The 17,599-nt window shown below is 47.2% G+C and overlaps 1 protein-coding gene and 1 long non-coding RNA gene across 5 annotated transcripts in view; both read right to left on the bottom strand.

The window, feature by feature from the left end:
- Positions 1-290: 290 nt before the first annotated feature.
- Positions 291-1,932, bottom strand: LOC148125953 (uncharacterized). Its single transcript, XR_015743662.1, has 3 exons — positions 1,835-1,932; positions 1,428-1,676; positions 291-1,183 (listed from the first exon to the last, which is right to left on the bottom strand). It is a non-coding gene; the product is annotated as an uncharacterized LOC148125953 (long non-coding RNA).
- Positions 1,933-2,420: 488 nt separating this feature from the next.
- Positions 2,421-17,599, bottom strand: part of CCDC50 (coiled-coil domain containing 50) — a 43,191-nt gene continuing 28,012 nt past the window's right edge. For 2 of the 4 annotated variants that reach the window (XM_087933744.1, XM_087933746.1), the window contains 6 exons: positions 15,792-15,913; positions 13,889-13,933; positions 10,292-10,381; positions 8,197-8,276; positions 7,431-7,519; positions 2,421-4,608 (listed from right to left, as the gene is read on the bottom strand). In XM_087933744.1, the coding sequence (XP_087789870.1) occupies positions 4,589-4,608; positions 7,431-7,519; positions 8,197-8,276; positions 10,292-10,381; positions 13,889-13,933; positions 15,792-15,913 (446 nt within the window). In that variant the 3' untranslated portion in view covers positions 2,421-4,588. The remainder of the gene's footprint in view (positions 4,609-7,430; positions 7,520-8,196; positions 8,277-10,291; positions 10,382-13,888; positions 13,934-15,791; positions 15,914-17,599) is intronic. The other 2 variants (XM_087933745.1, XM_087933747.1) reach the window with 1 other exon arrangement.

Raw genomic sequence — 17,599 nt, 5'->3', positions numbered from 1 at the left:
GAAATTTTTTTTTAAAGATGAGTGAAATGGATAATGATATGAAATGACATCATGTAAGATTGGTGGACAGGAAATTACGATTATGCACAAGTGTTATAATCTGGAACCACGTTGCCTACGCAGAGATGTGTAAAAATTAAAAACTTTTTGGGAAAAAAAATAGGGAACAGAAAGTATAGACGATGGATGGATGGATGGGTGGGTGGGTGGGTGGGTGGGTGGGTGGATGGATGGATGGATGGATAGATAGATAGATAGATAGATAGATAGATAGATAGATAGATAGATGCACACGGGTATATATGTGGAGACTGCATGTCAGTAAGAAAAAACAGAGAAGTTGTGAGATGCATGCAGAAAAGTATAAAAAGGCGGCCTTGGGGTGTGTTCAGGGCCACTGGCCACGGCTACTCCTTGCCGGACTCAGCCACGTCACTGGACCTCATTGCAAGGAGTTATTTGATAGAAATCGTGTTATGACGGCTGTTCCATGTTCCAAGCTGCTCGTGAAATAAACCTGATCTCAAAAGTAGGATTTATTGCTTGTGGTTTGCCATCTTCAAAACCTCACAGACCCACAGCAACAGGCGCCCCAAAGATGCTCCCAAAAAAAGCAACTGGACTTTCTTGTTGTTTTTTCCCCCCTTTGAAAACATTTCGCTTCTCATCCGAGAAGCTTCTTCGGTTCTAAGTTACAACTGAAGGAGCTTCCTGGATGAGAAAAGCGTTAGTGAGAGTGACTCGCTTCCTCTTTATATACCGTGGCCTGGCCCACGTTAAGTGTGCGTGTGGGGTCGCCCCCACCCCCCGACTTCTTGGTAGTTCCTTGTTTTCTCTTTGCCTGCTCTCAATCCCTGCTTATTCACTGATGATGTTCCCTAGTTGGGTCGTGAAACGTCTGCAAGAAAAACCCCAACAAAAGCTCTGTTGAATTCTACTGTGTGGTGCAGCGTCAGGGGTTTTCAATCCAATGTGTGGAGGGTGAAGGATGTGTGTTTGTGTTAATTTTCATGGTCACGATGTGCACTGAAGATGGTGTTTAACTCCATTGTATGAGGTGCAGTGACAATAAACTAAACTTCAGTGAGCCCCAAGGATCCCACATTTATCGTCCTCCTCCTCCCTCTTCTTCCTCCTCCTCCCTGCAAATCCTATTCACTTCTAGCACTGATGATGTTCCCTACTTGGGTCATGAAACGTCTGCAAAAAACCCACCAACTTTGGAGAACCGAGGATCCCACAGTCCTTCTCTTCCTCCTCTTTGCAAACCCCTCACCCTTCTAGCACTGATGATGTTCCCTAGTTGGGTCATGAAACATCTGCAAGAAAACCACCAAGCCCAGAGAGCACCAAGGAACCCATATTCCATGTCTTCCTCCTCTCCACAACCCCCCCCACTCCCTTCTAGCACTGATGATGTTCTCTACTTGGGTCATGAAAGGTCTGCAAGAAAACTGTCGATGTCAGAGAGCCCCAAGGCCCTCACCGTTCATCCCTGAGCTACAAATATCCCCAAATTTAGGAGTTAAATTTAAAACCCTGGCTGCTATACCCCACTCTTGTCTTGAATGGTCTTCCCAGCCCACTGGAACATTATTTAAACGTTCCCGCTTCCTCTCTAATTCCTGAACATCTCTCTGGGGGTTGGACTAGATGACCTACAAGGTCCCTTCCGACTCTTGTTAATCTAATCTAACTCAGTCTCTCCACCATGTAGGGAAGCTTTGAATGCACGAACCTCTCTAAGAGATGGGACTGCCATTTGTCAGAAATGGTGTAGGGTCTCCTGCTTGGGTGGGGGTTGGACTAGATGACCTACAAGGTCCCTTCCGACTCTTGTTAATCTAATCTAACTCAGTCTCTCCACCGTGTAGGGAAGCTTTGAATGCACGAACCTCTCTAAGAGATGGGACTGCCATTTGTCAGAAATGGTGTAGGGTCTCCTGCTTGGGTGGGGGTTGGACTAGATGACCTACAAGGTCCCTTCCGACTCTTGTTAATCTAATCTAACTCAGTCTCTCCACCGTGTAGGGAAGCTTTGAATGCACAAACCTCTCTAAGAGATGGGACTGCCATTTGTCAGAAATGGTGTAGGGTCTTCTGCTTGGGTGGGGGTTGGACTAGATGACCTACAAGGTCCCTTCCCACTCTTGTTAATCTAATCTAACTCAGTCTCTCCACCGTGTAGGGAAGCTTTGAATGCATGAACCTCTCTAAGAGATGGGACTGCCATTTGTCAGAAATGGTGTAGGGTCTCCTGCTTGGGTGGGGGTGGGGGGGGTTGGACTAGATGACCTACAAGGTCCCTTCCCACTCTTGATTATCTGCTATCTGTGACTTCTGATCGTTCGTTAATACTTTTGATGGGACATAAGCAGCACCGACGAAGGGCAGACAGAGAAAAACACTCAACCTGGCCATCGGAGAGAACAAAACATTCTTGGGAGGGTCACAGAGATCATATCGAAATAAAACTATGTACAAAAAAAAGGAAACCAGTGGATACGACAGAAACATCAAACCGAACACAAAATCAGGAAATACATCGGACATCTTCAGCATGGTGTGGTCCCAAGACAAGGCATTTAAAAATTAGTACAGGAACCAAAAAAAAATTAAAAATAACATATAATATTTCAGGAGCTGGAGGTCGGCAGCGAAATCTAGGCAAGGCAGGAGCTCTTACAAATTTAGCCTGGAGATTTTAATTTAATTTAAAGTTTTTCCACCACCACCACCACCCCCAGCAGCAGCAGAGAGAGAAGAGTGGCAATAAACACACCAGCGACATTGCAAGCCGTTGTCCTCGCCTGGCTCCCCCACCCTCAAAACAACACAAAACAACACAACCTTGTGTGGCTCACACCGTCCAACAGAGCTGGTGAGCTTTCCCGAGGGAGGAAAAAAAAAATGTTGAAGGCACTTTCGATCTGCGTGTGATATTCCTCATTTCCCAGGACAGCTTCCGCGTTTGATTCCTCCTTACAAACGCATTTCAAATGCTAAAAATTTCAAGAATTACGGATGCTCTCCTTAAGTATACTTTAACAAGAAAAGAAAAGAAAAAAGCTTCCTTTTGCTGTAATATTTCAAAAATACTGGAATCGGATGTCCGCCCCATAAGATTTATTAAGATTTATTTATTCTATTTAGGCCACTGTATCTCAATTTGAACCACCGGGGAATTCTGGGAGTTGAAGTCCGCTCACCTTCCGGTGGTTCAAATTGAGATACACTGATCTGGCAACGCTCATCCATGGCTTTTACATTCACACATCACTTTTAACCAGGTCAGTAAAAAATAAAAATAAAAATCCACAGCTGCACTGACCCAAATTTACTGAACTGGGTTATTTTTTTTAACCTTACTTTCCCCCTTCCCTTGTGGCTTAAACCTGCTGTCTGAATCCAGCATTCACAACACCCTGTTTTGTTTTGTTTTTTGTTGCAAGACCCGTAAAAGATTCTTAAACCCGAACAGCCCAAATTCAGGGTGCCAGATGAAGCCTTTAAAGGGGGAGAAAAATTGGCTGAGAGCCTCCCTGACCTCATTTGCAGCATTTTAAGGGTGAAAGGTTTTAATTCGGTGCTCCTTCTCTGTTCAAAGCTAAGCTTAAAACAAAACCAAACGAAACGGACCTGAGTAATCCATTATTGATCCCAAATGGTGTTTCTGATGAAATGTATTTGAGAGTTGATGGAAATTTAAAAACAAAACAAAACGAAAAACCACTGAAGAAGTCATCTCGGGTTGATTCAGGCAGGACTTCTTCTGTCCTTCAGGAAAAGTTGGGAAAACAAAGAAAGGGCTAAAACCTAAAAATGTACAAAACTGTTGGGTCCATCCTAAAACGACCCGGTGTTTCCTGGAGTGGGTGGAGGGAGGAACAGGGGGGAAAAATCCCATTTTTCTTTCCCAGAAAAGGACACGGATATGTCTCTCTCTCCCTCTCCTCTCTCTCTCGAGAGAAGAACTAGTGCTCAGAATTGCAGGAGAAAGAAAGAAAGACATACGCTTGCGGGGGGAGGAGAAACATCTCCAGAAGGTTGAGGTTGGTCCACTCCAGAAGAAAGACGGAGCCGTTCTGACCACAGAACCCGCCTCTGGCTTGGTCCCAGCCACCTGACCACCTCTCCCAGGGAAGCGGCATGACAGTGAAGGCTACCCCCTTCCCGGCTGTCTCATTCATCCGCCCTGACCTGCTGTCCCATCGGGTCACATCCTACCCTTGTGCTCGGCCGATGGAAAACGACGGGACGCCAAGCCGGGTCTTGGAAGCTCGAAAAAGAGATTCTTGGGGTGAAAATGGCCCCGAAGGCTGGACTTTAAGTGCCCAGCCTGGCAGAGAGAGAGAGAGAGAGAGAGAGAGAGAGAAAGAGAGGTCAGAGACGAGGAGAGCATCGCCCTACAACAGGCTGAAGGAAGAAGAGGCACGGTTTGTGGACGTTCTCCTGCTGGGGAGGATGGTCTCCGTGGAGGCGAAGGGGAGCCAGGAGAGCGCTTGGAAGAGGTGCGATAAAGCCGGCTACATGGAAAGTCAGTTATCTATGGAAAAAAATAAAAAATACACTAGGGAGGTTTTTCCTCCTACTGCTTGTAGGGGTGACCTGTAGGCAAAGAAAACAGAAAAGAAAAAGAAAAAATCAAATCAGGAAAGACACCTTTTAGGATTTAGAATCAGAAAAGAGCTGGAAGGGACCTTGGAGGTCTTCTAGTCCAGCCCCCTGCTCAAGCAGGAGAACCTATTGCCATTTTATTTTATGTTGTAATTAAATTTTATGAAGCATTTTCCAACCATTTAAAAACAGATTGACATTTCCAACAATGTTACAACATCGTCAACATTCAAATTCATATATCGGTTACCGTGTTAACCAGTCTAACCAGCTATACCAGGCGTCCCAGACTAAATAAAACTCCATTTCATTTCTATCTTTTAACTCTTGAGGTCAGCCTGTCCACCTCCACGCAGTCCAGAATCTTTCTTAACACCGTCCCCTCAGGTGGTATATTTTCCTGTTTCCGGTACTGTACATACACAATCCTGGACGCAGTTAGTAAATGTAAAATAATATATACACCTGCCTGGTATGCACAGTATGGAATTTGACTTTTTTTCCCCCCGTTATTTCCTCTATCCACTTATGAATTTTACTCCCAATAATTTTTAGCTTCCGAGCATGGTCACCACATATGGAAGAAGGTGACCTGTTTGTTTTTACATTTCCAGCAGTATGGACTCCTGGTTGGGAACATCTTTGCCAATCTGGCAGAGGGGTAAATACTCCATTTTGTATATGTTTTCTTTATACACTGCTGATAGTGTTAGTTTATAATTATTCCCTACATTTTTTCCCGGTATTCTAATTCAAATATTATATCCCAGATTTTTCGCCCGGACTATCGTTGTTTCTTTTACAATTTCGTCTTCCATTTTGAAACCTATCGCATTTTAGATGACTGTCTTAGACTCTTCTTAAAAGCTGCCAGTGTTGGAGCAATCTCTTGTGGGAAGCTGTTCCGTTGGTTAATGGTTTGAACTGTTAGGAAGTTTCTCCTTAATTCCAAGTTGTTTCTTTCCTTGGTTAGTTTCCAACCCTGATTTCTTGTCCTGCCCTCCGGTGCTTTGGAGAATAATTTGACCCCCTCCTCTTCTTTGGGGCAGCCCCTCAAACACTTAAATACTGCTATTATGGCACCCCTAATTCTTCTTTTCTCGAGACTAGCCAAACCGAAATCCCGCAACCGTTCTTCGTACGTTTTTGTCTCCGGCTCTTTGACCATCTTAGTTGCTCTTCTCGGCCCTTTTTCCAAAGTCTCAACCTCTTTTTTAGGTGCAAGTTTTAAAATTGGAGCATCCTTTTCCTAACTGCAACTAGCCTGCCTTGCATTGAGGACTTTATATATATTCCGGGGGTCAGAAAGGGGCAGAGAAAATATCCGTAGACCCGTCACATCCTGGACATCAACGATTCCAACTTCTTCCCTCCAGACGGCGCTATAAATCACTGCAGGCCAAAACAACTAGACCAGGGGTGTCCAACCTTGGCAACTTTAAGACTTGTGGACTTCAACTCCCAGAATTCCTCAGCCAGCAAAGCTGGCTGAGGAATTCTGGGAGTTGAAGTCCACAAGTCTTAAAGTTGCCAAGGTTGGACACCCCTGAACTAGACAGAAGGACAATTTTTTTCTTTCCTGCCATCACTTTACATAATTCCCACAGCACTTTCTTAGGCCTACGGATGTTTACTCATGGAGTAGGGCTGTATCACTACTATCCTTCTCCTCTTTCCCATTACCTACTCCTGTCTTATGACCGTCACTTTGTTGATATATAAATGAAGGCAGCCATCCAGGCCTTTGCACATCCAGAATAACAAGAGTTGGAAGGGACCTTTGAAGGTCTTCTAACCCAACCCCCTGCTCAAGCAGAAGACCCGACCCCAATCCAGACAAATGTCTGTCCAATCTCTTCTTGAAAACCTCCAGTGTTGGGAGCAGCCACAACTTCTGGTGGCAAGCAGTTCCACCGGTTCATTGTCCTCCCTGTTAGAAAGTTTCTCCTTAATTCCAGGTTTTTTCTCTCCTTGATCGGTTTCCATCCACCTAAAACAGGGGTCTTCAAACTGGGCCGCTTTGAGACTGGTGGACTTCAACTCCCAGAATTCCTCCTCCTCCTCCTCCAGTCATGGTAGCTCCAGGAATTCTGGGAGTTGAAGTCCACCAGTCTTAACTTAAAGCGGCCGACTTTGAAGAGCCTTGATCTGAACGATTAAATCATGGCAACCGGGCCAAAGTTTATTACACTTTGAGGACTGAACCTTCATCTACACATTGCTTTGCACTTGGAGCAGGAACCCCTTGCAGGCTGCGTGGCGAAAATGGCTTCTTTCCACCCTCTCCGCCTTAGCAAATAGTCTCACTTTGACGGAAGGAGTTACTTGGACGCGTCTGTTTTCATAAACTTGGCTCCGGTCGCCGCAGTTCAAGCTTTCAGATCACTCGGTTGGTTGCACTCGATGGTCTTGTGATTGTACCTAACGATTTATCACTCTGTGGCTTGTATGGACCCTGTGAGACTTTGCACCAAAAGACAAATCCCTTGTGTGTCCAATCACGCTTGGCCAAGAAAGAATCCTATTTCTTATTTTATTCTATATTCTATTCCGGTCTAGTGGCCTAAAGGGGAAGCTCTCGCCTCACCATCAAGAGGCTGTGAGTTCAGTCCTAGGTAGGGCCACCTATTTCTCTCTCTCTCTCTGGGCACCGTGAGAATATACCTGCTGAATAGAACTCCGCCCTGGGGACGGGAAGGGCATCCGGCCAGGAAAACACTCCGCTCTGTTCAGTGGCCCAGACTCCACCCCCAACGCAAGGGATGATGGGAGATTCTGTATTCTACTCTATAAAACAAGAGGCCACGTCTCACCTTTATGAGCCGGCTCCGATTTGGCTATGTTATGCTGATTGGTAAGGCCAGGCGGGGGATCCAACTCCTTGGTCGACGAGGGAGCAGCTCTGGCGGGGAGAAGGCGGAGCGGGTTAGCACCACAACCATCGACAACAAGTTGTTGATTCGGGAAACTTGTCCTCAGCTTACAACAGGTCATTGAGTGGGCCGTGTGATGTTACACTGGCCCCGAATAAGGCGACCTATGACCTTTTTTTAACCCTTACGACCGTTGTAGCATCTCCCCGGTTACGTGAACATGCAGCCGCTTGGCAACTGATTCGCATTTATGACGGTTGCGGTGTCCTGGGGGTGGGGAGGTGTCATGAGATTCCCCCTTTTGCGACGTTCTGACAAGCAGAGTCAGCGGGGATTCAGCCAGATTCACTTAACGACTGTGTAACTGACTTAAGAACAGCAGCGACTCACCTACCAACTGCGCTGAGAAAGGTTGTAAAATCTGTCAAAACTTACTTAACTACTGTCTCACTTAGCAATGGAAATGTTGGGCTCCACTGGGGTTGTAATTTGAGGACTAGCCGTATTCCCAGCAGGAGGGGCTACCGGCATGAAAACAGGACCAGCCACCAAGCAGCAAAAGGCATAATTTCCTCCTGATGCACAGAGTCTTTTTCCTCCTCCTCCTCCTCCCTTGCAAACCCTCCTTCTAGCACTGATGAAGTTGCCTAGCTGGGTCGTGAAACGTCTGCAAGGGAACCACCCAGGTTCAGGGAGCATTGCTTACCGTGTGGGCTTCTCGCTCCTGCCTCGGTGAGGGTCATGTCCTTCCCTTGGCCGCCCGCACACCGACTCAGCGGGATCCTGCTGGACGTAGGAGAAGAAGTTAAGCGGGGCGGTTGCACGTCTCCGAAGGCACAACCGGAGGGCAGGACGAGGAACTCCGCACCTAATTTAAGGCCCGGAGGATTTCGGAGCAAAGGGGTGGTGGATGCGGGTGGAAGTGCAGGGGGAATGTCGGCCTTGGAAGCCATGTTGGACTTGGAAGCTTCCAGGCTACCATATTCAGGGCCTGGGAATCTGGCAGGGGGCATTTCTTAGAAAGGAGGAAGATCAGACACAACAACATTCTTTCTCAGAGTCAAGGACAAGTTGCCCTACACCTGGAGAGGAATATCTGGACGAATGGCTCTGTCAGCTCATCAAACATTCCGAGGCCTGTTTTAGTAGTTGCCATTAAAAAAAAAGGGCGGAGAGGAGAAAGGAAGAAAATTTGGAAGAGCCGTGCGGCAGTTTGGAAGCAAAAGTCCATGCCAACTCTTCTCTTTAAAGGATTGTAACTAAGCTACCGGAGCTTTTGCCTGCAAATATATTTAATTGGAGAATCTGGTTTATGACACACCCAGGGGGGGAAAGAGGGAAAAAGCCACAAGTTACTGTAAATGACATATACCAGAGGTGACTTCACACAGGTCATGCCAGTATGTCGCTTCTAATAAATCCTTTTTGAAGTTTTTTGAAGTTTGGCTCGAGAATCACGATTTAATTCGGGCGATTGCTGGAATCCTGACAGGCTCCAGTTGGGAGAGATTTGATTTGGCCATCTGATGGGACTAGTGGGCGCAGGGGAGGGATTTTTGATTTTTTAATGATGCAAGGAAAACACAGAAGACTCAGATTTGGGTTTTTCCAGATATGCCAACATGGCAACTCTAATAAAACGGACCTTCAAGGAAATGCTTATCTCGGAGTTTATTGGTTTGGAGCAGGGGGTGGTCTTCCAATTTGACCACTTGAAGGCTTGTGGACTTCAACTCCCAGAATTCCTCCTCTGGGCATGTTAGCTCAGGGATCCTGGGAGCTGAAGTCCACCAGGCTTTAAAACTTGCCAAGTTTGGAGACCCTCGGTTTGGATATATATATATATATTCAGCTTTGGGACCGAAGTAGAGATGGACTTGTTCTCTCCGGCCTTCTCCCATCTCTACCCCCTGACATCAGTTTTATGGAGAAAAAAAACAACAGCCCACCATATATTTAAGAATTGAGGATCCCATGATTGCAAGGGGTGGGGGGGAATTGTAGGGCCCAAGGCCAATCTTAAATTGGGACTAGAGATTGGGGGGGGGGGCGGTTTGGCGGGATTAACCTCCTGGATGAACGTTTGGGGCCTTACAAACCTTTATCCCTTTAACCGAAGGATGATTAAAAAACACACAAAAAAGATATATAACCAGGGAAGATCTTAACCTCGGCCTGCCTCAACCTGCCCCCACCCCAAATAAGCTGAAATCTTGGCTTGCTCTCCAAACATGATGCGAAATACGAGAAGGGATGGTCTGAAAGCATAATTTCATCGTGGTTTACGAATTCGTCGTTCATAAAAGCCAAGGCCGCTCCCACCCAGCACTGGCGATGTAACCTAGGCGGGTGATGAAATGTCTGCAAGAAAGCGATCCAGTTCAGACAGCACCCAAAACCCCCAGAGTTTGTCTTCCTCCTTCACCATCACCACCACCCCCGTTCCGCACTGATCTTGTTACCTAGCTGGGTCATGAAACGTTTGCAAGCAACCCGCCAAGCTCCGAGACCCCCCACAATCTTCCCTTTCCCTCTTCTTCCTCCTTTCCCCACCTCCCTGCAAACACCCCACCCCTTCTAGCACTGGTGACGTTCCCTAGTTGGGTCATGAAATGTCTGGGTGCCCGGCCCCGAGAGCACCCAGGACCTCAAAGGTCAACCCTGAGCTACAAAGATTTCCTTCTATTGAAAAAATGTCAATTCTTGTAGGGGGGATAAAAGTAGTCCTCCCCTTCCCCCTTTTCCCCTCCCCTCCCTTTGCAGAAGAAGCTGGTCCATCCCCAAAAGGAATCACTGCTCACCTTCCAGTCGGGGTCCAGCCTCTTCTTCTCCCGTTCCTTCGCCTTTTTGTACGCTTTCTTCTCCTCCGCCATCAGAAGGCGAGCGATTTCCTGCGAGAAACCGATGGTTACTGTCGTTTTTGGCTTCCCCTCTCTCTGCTCTCTCGGTTTCCAAGAGCTATGATGGGATGGCAGGGCTGGAAGGGGACCTTGGAGGTCTCCTAGCCCACCCCGCTGCGCAAGATCCGTAGAATAATAGGACCGGACTCTGGAGGACCTCTAGTCTAGCCCTCTGCCCAAGATCATAGAAACAGAGGGGCTGGAAAGGGACCTTTGAGTTCGAGCAGCTGCTGAATAGAATAGGAGCTGGGAGGGACCTTAGAGGTCTTCCAGTCCAACCCCCTGCTCAGGCAGGAAGCCCTACATAGCATTTCAGAATTAGAATCAGAATAGAGCTGAAAAGGACTTCAGAGGTCTTCTAGTCTGACCCCCCTGCTCAACCAGGAGACCCCGTTTCATTCCAGACAAGTGGCTTTCCTGTTTCTTCTTAAAAACCTCCAGTGATAGAACAGCCACAAGTTCTGGTGGCAGGCTGTTCCACTGGTTAATTGTCCTCCCTGGCAGGAGGTTTCTCCTCATCGCTTCTCTCCTTGCTTAGTTTCCATCCATTGCTCCTTGTCCTGGGGCTCTGGAGGAGAGCTTGACCCTCCCTTCCCTGTGCCACCCGCTCCGATATTGGAGCACTGCTATCACGCCGCCCCCCACTATCAAGTTCCACGACGGGTCAACTGTTCTTTCTTGCAGGACGTTTCTCCTTATTTCCATGTTGGGTTTCTCCTTGATTGGTTCCCCTCCCATTGTGGGATTTACTTAACTATTGTAGCAAGTAAAGATTCCAGGTGCCACCAGAATGGAGGATAATAATAATAATAATAATAATAATAATAATAATAATAATAATAATAATCACCATCACAATAATCACAATAATCACAATAATCACAATAATCACAATAACAATTATTATTATTATTATTATTATTATTATTATTATTATTATTATTTGGGGGGGCACCTGCCTTGGCTTTTTAATGCTTAAACCGAATCTCAGGGGCCTTTTGACGGACACGTTTATTCTCCCACCTGGAGTAATTCGCAAGCATTTTGGGTTTTTCTTCCCTAAATGGTTGGGTGTCTCCACCAAGACCGCAGATGAGAGAAACCACATCTGCGCTGTACCCTAAAAAACCGAGTCACCCGGATTCTTTGGCAGATGTGACCTCTACTCTTAATCATAGAGTCCGTCCTATTGAGGGTTTTCCAACTGGGTCAGCTTTTAAGGGGGGTGCACTGCGACTCCCAGAATTCCCTAGTCGCCACAATCCCCCCCAACTGCTACTGTTGAGCCAAGCGCAATCCATTCTGTACCTGGTTTTTCCTGCCTGTGGTCCTCGAGTTACAACAGTTTGTTTAGTGATCGCTCAAAGTGACGACGATACTGGGAAAAAAAAAACCCTGACGTGCGGCCATTTTTTCACACCGATGACCTCTGCAAGTGTTCTGACCCAAGCCTCGTTCAGATCAAACAGACACAAAGTATGCATAAAAGCAAACCTTTTTAATGCGTCTCTGTGAATTCTGCTCATTCACAGCAAAGAGTCATTAAAACTAATTGTCCCAGATAAGAGCAGGTTGTGAAAGGCTGCCAAGAACACAAGATTAAATTACCAGGAAATATCCAAAACCAAAACTCTCCCAAAACAAACCAGAATAGACAGGATTTCCACAAGACTTGAAGGGCTGGAAACTTCTTTGCTTCCTGCAAAGAATCCCACCTCTGAGGGCTGGCTTTTGTCCCTTAAGGGAGGGGCCACCACCTTGCAGCCTTACTCCCGAGTCGCCCGTGCTGCTGCAGCTGCTGTTTCCTTCAAGCAGCCCTGCTGGGCACAGGCTCCTCGGGGGACTCTTTGTTAGGAATAACAAGGTTACCGAACGTAGTTTGGGTAAAATAATATATATAAACGATGATAGTAAGTTTAAGTGTGTGTCACTTTAAACTGCAAAGCATGTAATTTTGGGTGCGGTTGTGAAACTGCCATAAGAGGGAGCAAGAGAACCTGCTGGATTGCTGTCGATTGCTGGTTTGATGGATTGATGGTTTGCTAACTGCGTGTTCCCTGCTGCTGAGTTGCTGAACGTCGAAGGAAGAAAGGAGGTTTGACTTCTTCATATCTCTACTGCGAGGAGATATATTACCGGACTGATATTTGTAAGTTTACTGACCTCTTTTTCGACACTGGACTTTGCAACTGAATAATCCCCGGACGGACTGAACTAGTGAATGATATATGGACTGTTTGACTATGCTATAACTCTTACTGGAATAAACTATTTAACTAGCACAGTGTATCTGTTTTACTGAGTGTAAGCTACAAAAACGTCTATCTCACATATTTTGCCTGCCTGCCTGACTGCCGTGCAGATTCTGCTAGGGTGGATCCCTAACACTCTTCCTCCCTGCTGCCAGCCTCCACAACCACCGAAGGCCGCACCCCGCTCTCTGAGGGTCCCGGCCCCATCCCGGCATCCCACACAGGGGCCCTCATCCGAGTCCTCGCTCTCCGAGACCTCAGCCATCCCCACCTGCTGCCGGAGAACCACACCAGCAAGCATCCCCACGATCGTATGATCAAACTTCAGGCATTTGGCAACTGACTCATATTTATGACGGTGGGCAGTGTCTCCCAGGGTCACGTTGATCCCCTTTTATGACCGTCTGACAAAGCCGCATCCATGGGGAAACTGGATCCACTCAACAACTTAAACCTGAGCCGGCCGTGTGCTGCTGCAGCCAATGCAGAGCCAAGGCAATCCTAGGCTTCTGGCCCAACACAGGGAGAGCACGGACATCAGGCGAAGCGTTGATGCCGCTTTAGAAGGCCTTGGTAATAAGGCCACCCCTGGAATATTTGCATCCAGTTTGGGGTTGCCACGATGTTAAAAAAAAGAGGTGGAGACCCTGGAAAGAGCGCAGAGAAGAGCAACCGAGATGATTAGGGGGCTGGAGAGTAAAACATACGATGAACGGTTGCAGGAACTGGGTTTGGCTAGCTAGTCTGGTGAAAAGAAGGACGAGGGGTGGCGGGACAGGATAGCAGCCTTCCCGTATTTGAGGGGCTGCCCCAAAGAAGACGAGGGAACCGAGCTCTTCTCCAAAGCACCAAAGAAGGCAGGACGAGGAGCAAAGGGTGGAAACTCATCCAGGAGAGAAGCAACCTGGAACTAAGGAGGAATTTCCTGACTGGGAGGACAATCCACCCGTGGAACAGACGTTGCCTCCAACACTGGAGGCTTCTAAGAAGAGACCGGGCAACTGTTTTGTCTGAAATTGCATAGGGTTTCCTGCTTAAGCAGGAGGCTGGACTAGAAGACCTTGAAAGTCCCTTCCAACTCTGTTATTCTGCTATCCCCTTCAATCTAGACCCCTAGCCCTTATGTTTCGAGGATCTTGGACAAGATGCCAAGATGTCCCTTCCAACTCTATTTTGTAGTAAGGTATGAAGGGACCTCCACGTTCTCGGTGATCCTGTCGTTTACCTGTCCCGGCAGGCAACCTACCTCATCCTGAGCCACTTGCGCCGCCCTCCGGTCCACCTGGCTGGCCTAAACAAGCAAAGACAAAAAAAAAAAGGGAACATTTAAAACCGAGAAGATCGGGAAACTGTTTCCTGCAGACCTCCAAAATGTGCCTCAACTCTTCCCCACAAGCCTTGAAAAATAAAACAACCCACCTCCCCAGATGAGGTGCTTCAAACACCACTTCCTCCGCTTTTGGCTCCCCCCAACCCAAAATCCCCCCACCCCCTTGGTGTCCAACCTCCAAAAAATTCTGCTTTGGGACTACACCACCCCTTCCCCACCCTTCCTTCCAGTCTAGGCACCGGGGTTCAGGCCTTCACGCTTGACTTAGGATAGAGAAGAAGCTGTAGTAAATTTCCTAGGAGTTGTACGCAGGGGTTAGCAGGCGGTTTCGAGACTTCGTCCTCGTTTTCCTGGCGTTTGTTTCCTCTGTTGCTTTACCTGTTCAGTATTTTGTTCTCCATAGGGTAGGTAGCTGGCAGGTTAATAATTGGCAAGTAGAATTAGAAGTTTAAAAATTTGCTTTGGGGCCCGTTTTGCAAGGAGCGTGAAACTAAAACGGGTGTAATAAATTCACTGGTATTCAACTCTGGGGGGATGACAACGTGTGTTTATACGTTTGTGTTTTTTAATGCACTTTTTTGTGTAATCTATTGTCTGCTTTATTATTATTTTCTTTCTTTCCTTATCTTTTATGCATCTGTATTTTTTTTTGAAGTTTTGCATTTTAACTTCTAGAGTAGAGTAGAGTAGAGTAGATTAGAGTAGAGTAGAATAGAGTAGATATTGGAATGAAGAATAGAATAGAATAGAATAGAATAGAATAGAATAGAATAGAATAGAATAGAATAGAATAGAATACAAACAGGAACAGAATTAAGAAGAGGGGAATCGAATAGAATAAGAGAAGAGAGAAGAGAAGAGAAGAGAGAAGAGAATTAGAGAAGAATAGAATAGAGAATATACTAGAGAATATAATATTACAATAGAATAGAACAGAATAGAATAAACAGAGAATAGAATAGAACAGAATAGAAATACAGAGAATAGAACAGAACAGAACAGAACAGAATAGAATAGAATAGAATAGAAATAGAATTCTTTATTGGCCAACTGTGATTGGACACACAAGGAATTTGTCTTGGTGCAAATGCTCTAAGTGTACGTAAAAGAAAAGATTCATTTGTCAAGAATCATCAGGTCCGACACTTAATGATAGTCAGAGGGTACAATAAGCAATCAAAGCATACTAGGAAACAGTAGAAAAAATATGTATTATAATTTCATGTCGGGGAGAGAGAGAGAGGGAGGGAGGGAATCTCCCTTTGATCTCCAATATCTGAAAAATTAGGTTTGAGGCCAAAGAGACCCTTTCCCCTTTCAATCAGGCCCTGCATCGCTCCGACCCCCTCAACTCCCAGAGAAGACCCCCACCCACCCATCCCTGGGATGCTAAGACAAATTCCAATCACACTTGGCCACTGTGTCCAATCATACTCGGACAATAAAGAATCCTTCCTTCCTTCTTTCCTTCCTTCCTTCCTTCCTTCCTTCCTTCCTTCCTTCCTTCCTTCCTTTCTTTCTTTCTTTCTTTCTTTCTTTCCTTCCTTCCTTCCTTCCTTCCTTCCTTCCTTCCTTCCCTTCCCTGTCTGTCATCTCTCTCTCTCTTTTGTCTGTCTGTCTGTCTGTCTCTCTATATCTACCTACCTACCTACCTACCTACCTACCTAGGTACCTACTTACCTATTCTGATCTCTGCCATGAACCATGGATAAGATAGAAGAAGGGCACCCAAAGCGGCTGAAAATGGGAGAATTGGGGGGGGCTGTCTCGAGACCCCCTGCCCCCCCCTCTGGTAATGGCAGAGTTTGGCCCTGCTCACCAGCAGCTCCTCCTCCTGCAACTTCCAGGCAATCTCGGCATCGTAGGCTTCGGGGTCCTGGGAAGCCCCCAATCGTGGTCTGGCGCGAGAGTCTTCTTTCGATCCCGCCCGGGGTTTTGTCCCTGAAAAAAAAACAGGAAGGGCGTTTCCAGCCAGGTGTCAACTCAGCGATCCTTTCTATGCCTGTTTTGGGGTTGCCATGAACAGAAGGGGAAGAAAAGAAATTTTTGAGGGGGGTGGGGGGGTGGGCAGTGCGGCAGTTTGGAACCCGCAAAGGGCATCCCATCCACATCTTGCAAAGATTATAACTAAGCGACCAGGATTTCTGCCCCTGCAAATCTCTAATTGGAGAACGTGATTGATGACTCTCGGCCATGAACCTGTTTCGTTGGAGAATATAAGTCATCGTTACACCAAGAGGGCTGGGGGGGAAATGGACCAGAGTCAAGGGCAGAGGTGGGGTACAGCAGGTTCTGACCCGTTCTGGGGAACCACCGATAGCGTAAATTCTGAGTTGTTCGGACAACCGGCCAATCCCACCTCTGACTGGGCCCGCCAACCCCGATCTCTTCTCCGCCTCCCGTTGAGTCCAAGCTGATCGGCTGGGTCTCCTTGGGTTGCCCTGCCTAGGAGAACAGAGCTGGAAAGCAGGTTAGTGGGGTGGGGAGGGAAGGGGGATTTTGCAGTAACCTTCCCCTGCCACGCCCACCAAACCACGCCCACAGAACCGGTACTAAAAAAATTTGAATCCCACCACTGATATACATGATAGATGGTAGGTAGGTATTTAGGTAGATAGGTGGACAGACAATATAGATGATAGACGATATTCATTAACAATAGATAGAAATGATAGATAGGTAGATATAGATCAGAGGTGGGATTCGGCCGGTTCTGACCCGTTCTGGGGAACCACCCATAGCATAAATGTTGGGAGAACCGGCCAATCCCACCTCTGACTGGGCCCGCCAACCCCGATCTCTTCTCTGCCTCCGGTTGAGTCCCAGCTGATCGGCTGGGTCTCCTTGGGTTGCCCTGCCCAGGAGAACGGAGCTGGAAAGCAGGTTAGTGGGGTGGGGAGGGAAGGGGGATTTTGCAGTATACCCTTCCCCATGCCACGCCCACCAAGCCACTCCCACCAAGCCACGCCCACAGAACCGGTAGTAAAAAAAATTGAATCCTACCACTGATATACATGATACATAGAAGGTAGGTAGGTAGGTAGGTATTTAGGTAGGTAGATGGACAGACAATATAGATGATAGACGATATTCATTAACAATAGATAGAAATGACAGATAGGTAGATATAGATCAGAGGTGGGATTCAGCCGGTTCTGACCCGTTCTGGGGAACCAGTAGCAAAAGATTTTGAGCAATTGGGAGAACCAGCCACCCCCATCTCTTCTCTGCCTCCCGTTGAGTCCCAGCTGATCGGCTGGGTCTCCTTGGGTTGCCCCGCCCAGGAGAACGGAGCTGGAAAGCAGGTTAGTGGGGTGGGGAAGGAAGGGGGATTTGGCAGTAGATCCTTCCCCGTGCCACGCCCACCAAGCCACGCCCACACCCAACCAGTAGTAAAAAAATTTTTGGAATCCCGCCACTGTTCAAGGGTGACAGTGAATGACGTGTCTCAAGAGTCGGCTTCATCCAGGGTCATGGCGACCTGTTCGCTCCTAATAAATCCTTCAAGGTTTTTGAAGCTTGGCTTGATATTAATGCTTTGTTTTGGGGGGCGTCTATCCAACAAAGGAGAGGCCAACAGATGGTGCTCATCCGATCCCAGACTCAGGGGGGGGTGGGCTGCTGGTC

The sequence above is a fragment of the Pseudonaja textilis genome, chromosome 4, assembly GCF_049901715.1.
Source record: "Pseudonaja textilis isolate UNSWEBS1 chromosome 4, rPseTex1.2, whole genome shotgun sequence".
NCBI lineage: Eukaryota > Metazoa > Chordata > Lepidosauria > Squamata > Elapidae > Pseudonaja > Pseudonaja textilis.
The sequence above is the reverse complement of the archived record's forward strand: the minus strand, read 5'-3'. Positions and strand labels throughout refer to the sequence as shown.